At 53.7% G+C, this 7,808-nt stretch overlaps 1 protein-coding gene across 2 annotated transcripts in view; it reads right to left on the reverse strand.

The window, feature by feature from the left end:
• LOC121271367 (transitional endoplasmic reticulum ATPase-like) overlaps positions 1–7,808 on the reverse strand; it is a 47,860-nt gene that overhangs the window by 1,188 nt on the left and 38,864 nt on the right. For both annotated transcript variants that reach the window (XM_041177333.1, XM_041177334.1), the window contains exons 16-17: positions 1,583–1,741; positions 514–665 (exon numbers count right to left, since the gene is read on the reverse strand). In XM_041177333.1, the coding sequence (XP_041033267.1) occupies positions 514–665; positions 1,583–1,741 (311 nt within the window). The remainder of the gene's footprint in view (positions 1–513; positions 666–1,582; positions 1,742–7,808) is intronic.

Below are 7,808 nucleotides of genomic sequence, written 5' to 3' on the forward strand. Positions count from 1 at the left end.
GCCGGTGGGAGAAGCGACCTGAGTACCACTGGCTCAGTGAACGGCACTCTCGGCTGTGGGTCCAAGTCCCAGACCAGAGGTTTTTAGAGGTCAGAATCCAGTCTGGCACTTCAGTGCTGCACTGAGGGAGTGCTGCAGCCCCGGAGGTGCTGTCTTTTGGATGAGGCATTTTAACTGAGGACACCCCCACCCCCGCGCCCCCCCCCACCCCCACCGTCTGCCCTCTCAGGTAGGCGTACGAGACCCCACCTACTTCACTATTTTGAAGAGGGGAGGCATTCTCTCCGGCGCCCCCCCACCAATATTTACCCCTCAACCAAGGTCGCTGAAATAGATTATCTGGTCAAGTGTCACCATCGCTGTTTGTGGGAGCTTGCTGTGCGCAAAATGGGGCTGCCTCATTTCCTGTATCGCAACAGTGCTTCAAAAGTGTTTAGTCGGGTTCGGTGGGGGGCGCTATATAAATGCAAAGCTCTCTCCGCGCGGAGTGTTACAACGCGCTCCGAGCGACACCTGAAGTTCCCGAAGCCTCGGCTCTGTTGGAGGGTCTGGGCGAACATCTCGTATTTCCTGATGTCGTTGTCGCTGACCGATCGGCGTCCGAACCTCATGGCCTCCTCAAAGTGGTCACGGCGAATCTCAGGGACAGGATCGTAGTCGTCCTCCTGTTTTTAAAACACAAAAAGGCAGGGCCATGGGGGTGGATATTCAAACCGGATTCCCCTCCGGCCCCCCCCACCATCCAGCTCTGCAGGTGGGAATGATCAGGACAGGATCCTACAATGGAAGTAGGTCAAAGGGGGTTGGGGGGTCGGGGTGGGGGGCAACATTCAATTTTATAAAGAGTCGTTTCATTGAGTATCAGCAAATTGGTGAAGGACAGACATCAACTCACAACCCCTGTTCCTTTCTCTACTGGCCGACAATTTCGCTAGACTGGGTATCTCTTAGTGTGATCCGCTAGATTTCTCCCTCCCCCTCACCGTCCAGCTCAAACATTGTGTGTGTGAGAACACTAAAGGAACATGCTGTCTGAGCTGGTGGTGAACATCAGGGGCATGTCTTTAGCTGTCTGGGCCCCGAGCTCTGGAACTCCCTCCCTCATTCTCCTCGGGGGGGGGATTTAACGAGGGTCTGTCTCTTTAACCAGGCTTTTGGTCGCCTGTAGTAATATCTCCTGTGGCCGGCATCAAGTGTTGTTGGGTAACGCTCCTGTGAAGCGGCTCGGGGCCTTTTACTAAGTTAGAGGCGCTACATAAATGCAAGACGCTGCTGTTGAAGTCCCTCATTCACCCCAATCTGTTTCAGATGAAGTTATATTGTTTCATAGGTTGCCATTGTGAGATTTGAACTCGTGATCTTGGGGTTACAAACCCAGTACCATAACCACTTGGCTATTTAGGCCAAGCCCTCATTCACCCCAACCCGTTCGGATCCACAAAGGTCACCAACAATACCTGGGGTCCCGGGTAAATGTCAAACTCCGCCTGGGTTTAGAAATCCAGCTAAGGGACACCCCTGTGGCGAACGGGGTAATTTTCACTCCCCGGTGTCGGTGTAAGCGGGGGTGGGTCTCACTCACCATGGCGATGTCCGGGTGGTTTTGGTGTTCCTGCTCCCGCTTGACCTCTGCCTCGATGGCCTCCCGAATCGCCAGTTTGCACGCCCGCTGGCAGATCTCGGTGAGGTCGGCGCCCGAGAAGCCGTGGGTTATTTTAGCCAGGTACGCCAAGTCCACGGTCTGACAATCAGAAGGGAGAGCCGGGGCGTGAACACGTTGCTGCATCACATCCCTCACAGCAGCTGCAGCCTCTCCGCTAGAGAACTAGACTGCTACACATTAGACCATAGGAGCAGAAATTAGGCCATTCGGCCCATCGAGTCTGCTCCCCCATTCAATCATGGCTGATAAGTTTCTCAACCCCATTCTCCCGCCTTCTCCCTGTAACCTTTGATCCCCTTACCAATCAAGAACCTATCTATCTCAGTCTTAAATACACTCAGTGACCTGGCCTCTACAGCCTTCTGTGGCAATGAATTCCATTGATTCACCACTCTCTGGCTAAAGAAGTTTCTCCTCATCTCTGTTCTAAAAGGTCTTCCCTTTATTCTGAGGCTGTGCCCTCAGGTCCTAGTCTCTCCTACTAATGGAAACATCTTCCCCACGTCCACTCTATCCAGGCCTTTCAGTATTCTGTAAGTTTCAATCAGATCCCCCCTCATCCTTCTAAACTCCATCGAGTATAGACCCAGAGTCCTCAAACGTTCCTCATATGTTACACATTGCAGTGGCCCCAGGTTCGTTGCGCTGACACTGGGTGAGCTTTCTGAGGGTTTGAGTCCTTCCCTTCTCAGTTTTGTTTTGGATGGAACTCAGAGTTCGTCCCATCACCACCCAGAGATTCCTGGTTTTATACAACCACAGGTAACAATCTCTCTCTTTTTCTCTCTCTCTCTCTTTCGGAATAAATTTAAGGAGGAGATTGACAGATTTTTAATTAGTAATGGGTTGAAAGGTTAGGGGGAGAGGGCAGGAAATTGGAGTTGAGATCAGCCATGATCGTAATGAATGGTGGGGCAGGCTTGAGAGGCTGACTTTCCAACTCCTGCTCCTAGTTCCTATGTTCTCTCACAGAGGGTTGAGAGCCAAGCCAATCACTCTATCACAGTGAGATTAGCCGTCAGTATAAGACATCACAAATAACTCCATCAGGGAATTCAGGAGAAACGTCCTTACCCAGAGAGGGGTGAGAATGTGGAACTCGTTACCACGGTGAACAGCATTGAGTGGAAAACAAAAACAGAATTACCTGGAAAAACTCAGCAGGTCTGGCAGCATCGGCGGAGAAGAAAAGAGTTGTTGTTTCGAGTCCTCATTACCAAATGAGTCATGAGGACTCGAAACGTCAACTCTTTTCTTCTCCGCCGATGCTGCCAGACCTGCTGAGTTTTTCCAGGTAATTCTGTTTTTGTTTTGGATTTCCAGCATCCGCAGTTTTTTTGTTTTTATCTTAGCATTGAATAAACACTGGGTAAACACATGAGGGAGAAAGGAATTGAGGGACGTGGTGATAGAATGAGATGAAGTAGGGGTGGGAGGAGGCTCGTGTGGAGCATAAACACTTGGAATACACCTGTTGGGCCGAATGGCCTGTTTCTGTGCTGTAAGTACAATGACAACTTGGACCCTCACACTCAGGAGGGTTGGTACAAGGAGGTATCAGGTAGGAAGAGAGAGGTTGATGCTGCTGCTCAGATAGGTACGAAGCCCTGCAGTTGACAAAACAATATATTTTTAAAAATGATTGGAACATCTAAAGAGCTGGAATGTAAGAAAAAATGAAAGAACTAAGAAGGAATAAAGTTCCCTCTGCCATAACCTACCAACACGCCTCAACTCAAATGCAAAGAGAGAGCAACCCCTACTGTTCAGAGGTGGCAGTGCGTTCATTACAGCCAGAATGTTGTTCTGTAACACACCCCTATCCTCACTAAGCATAAACTGGGTGACTAGAGAAAAACAAAAATTGCATCTTGCTTTTAAAAGGTCCATCGTCTTTTATCATTTGACCTTGATTTGGGTTGGGGTCATAATATCCAGGGCTGGAGACAACTGCAAACAGTGGGCAAATTTCCACCAGTGACTTCAGCACAATAAATTCTGGAGGGATTGTTACACTCATGAAGCTGACGTTGTGCCATTGTTTCTCAGTTACCTGTGATATTGCAGCACAAGCAGCCCGGGTCCTGGACACAGGTTTGAGACGGATGTCAGATCAATAGAACAGACCGTCCCTCATCCAGTGACCGTCACACCACCGTTAACTCATCAGTGTTTCAGCAGCAGGTTCTGTTGACATCACATTGGGTGAGTTACACCCACCCCAACACCCACACACACACAAACCACCCCCCCACACACACATCCCCACCCCCCCCCACACACACACATCCCCCCCCAACACACACACACACCTACACACATCCCCACACACACACACATCCCACACATACACCTACACACACCCCCACACACACACACACATCCCACACACACACCTACACACACCCCCACACACACCTACACACACCCCCACAGACACACACATCCCACACACACACCTACACACACCCCCACACACACACACACATCCCACACACACACCTACACACACCCCCACACACACACACATCCCACACACACACCTACACACACCCCCCCACACACACACACATCCCACACACACACCTACACACACCCCCACACACACACACACATCCCACACACACCCCCACACACACACACATCCCACACACACACCTACACACACCCCCACACACACACACACATCCCACACACACACATCCCACACACACACACATGCACTCCCCCACACACACACACACCTACACACACACCCCCCACACACACACACATCCCACACACACCTACACACACACCCCCCAAACACACACACCCCCACACACACCTACACACACACCCCCCAAACACACACACCCCCATACACACCTACACACACACCCCCCAAACACACACACCCCCCAAACACACACACCCCCATACACACCTACATACACACCCCCCAAACACACACACCCCCCAAACACACACACCCCCCACACACACACACATCCCACACACACCCCCCAAACACACACACACACACCCCACACACACTCCCCCCCAACACACACACATCCCACACACACCCCCCAAACACACACACACACACCCACACACACCTACACACAACCCCCAAACACATACACACACCCCACACACACATCCCACACACACCACCCCACACACACACCCCCCACACACTCCCCCCCACACACACACATCCCACACACACCCCCCAAACACACACACACACACACCCACACACACCTACACACACCCCCCAAACACACACACACACACACACTCCCCCCCACACACACCTACACACCCCCCCCACACACACACATCCCACACACACACCCCAAACACACACACACACCCCCACCCAAACACACACTCCCCCCACACACACACCTACACACACCCCCCACACACACACACACATCCCACGCACACCCCCCAAACACACACACACACTCCCCCCACATACACATCCCACACACACCCCCAAACACACACACACACTCCCCCCACACACACACCCACACACACACCCCAAACACACACACACACACACACACACACTCCCCCCACACACACACCCACACACACACACACCTCACACACACACACCTCACACACCTACACACACTCCCCCCACATACATACACCCACACACACACACACACCCACCCAAACATACACACTCCCCCCACATACACACACACACACCACACACACACACACACCCCACACACACACACACCTACACACACTCCCCCAACACACACACATCCCACACACACCCCCCAAACACACACACACCCACCCCCACACACACCCACACACCTCACACCCACACACACCCCCACACACATCCACACCCACCCACAGCCCTACACACACACCCACACACACACACACCCACCCCCATCCCCACACACACCCACCCACACACACACCCACACCCACACCTCACACCCACCCACATCCACACCCACCCACAGCCCTACACACACACCCACACACACCCACACCCCCACACACACCCCCACACACACACACCCCCGCACACATCACACACATCCCCACACACATCACACACACCCCCCAAACACACACACCCCCATACACACACCCCCCCCACACACACACACCCACACACACACACCCCCCCACACCCACACATACACACCCCCACACAGACATACACCCACACACATACACACACCCAACCACACACATACACACACTTCACATACATCACACACACCCCCACACACACCCACACAAACACACACACCCCCACACACCCACCCACACACATACACACCCCCACACATACACCCACACACATACACACCCACACACATACACACCCACACACACACACACCCACACACATCCCACACACACACACACACAACCCCCTCACACACATCCCCCCCCTACACACACACACTCACACGGTCCCCACACACGCAAATAAAAAACACTCAGACCCCCACACCCACCCCCCCCAACACACACCCAACACACAAACACTGCCCAACACACAAACACACCCACACACACACACACCCAACACACAAACACTGCCCAACTCACAAACACACCCCCACATACACACACACCGCCCCCCCCACACACACACCCCCCCCACACACACACCCCGACACACACACACACACACCCCCCCCCAACACACACACACACACACACCCCGACACACACACACACCCCGACACACACACACACACACACCCTGACACACACACACAAGCCCCCCCCCACACACACCCACACCCCCACACCCACACACACACACACACACCCACACACCCATACCCACACACACCCATACCCACACCCACACACACACACCCACACCCACACACATACACCCACACAACACACCCCCCCACACACACGCACCCACACATACCCACACACACACCCACACACACCCACACCCCCACACCCACACACACCCCCCCCACACACACACACCTCCCACACACACATACCCCCCACACACACAGACACACAGACACACACACACATACACATCCCACATACACCCACACCCCACACACACACACATACATACCCCCACCCACACACACACCCACACACACACACACACATACAAACACACACCCCACATATACGCACATTGCCACATGCAAACACACCCCCCCACACACACACACACCCGCACACACACCCCCACACACACACACACACCCGCACACATACACACCCCCACACATACACACACCCAACCACACACATACACACCCCCACACCCACACACATACACCCACACACACACACACACTTCACATACATCACACACACCCCACACCCACTCCCACACACACCCCCACACACACGCACACAAACACACACACCCCCACACACACATGCACACACCCCCACACACCCATGCACACACCCACACATACACACCCCCACACACACACCCACACCCATGCACATACACACCCACACACACACACCCACACCCACACACATACACACCCACACACATACACACCCCCACACACACACGCACACACCCCGACACACACACACACCCCGACACACACACACACACACACCCTGACACACACACACAAGCCGCCCCCCACACACACCCACACCCCCACACCCACACACACACACCCACACACCCATACCCACACACACCCATACCCACACCCACACCCACACACACACACCCACACCCACATCCACACACCTACACCCACACAACACACCCCCCCACACACATGCACCCACACATACCCACACACACACCCACACACACCCACACCCCCACACCCACACACACTCCCCCCACACACACACACCTCCCACACACACATACCCCCCACACACACAGACACACACACACATACACATCCCACATACACCCACACCCCACACACACACACATACATACCCCCACCCACACACACACCCACACACACACACACACACACATACAAACACACACCCCACATATACGCACATTGCCACATGCAAACACAACCCCCCACACACACACACACCCGCACATACACCCCCACACACACATACACACCCGCACACATACACACCCCCACACATACACACACCCAACCACACACATACACAC

Source organism: Carcharodon carcharias, chromosome 30 (assembly GCF_017639515.1).
Source record: "Carcharodon carcharias isolate sCarCar2 chromosome 30, sCarCar2.pri, whole genome shotgun sequence".
Classification (NCBI taxonomy): Eukaryota; Metazoa; Chordata; class Chondrichthyes; order Lamniformes; family Lamnidae; genus Carcharodon; species Carcharodon carcharias.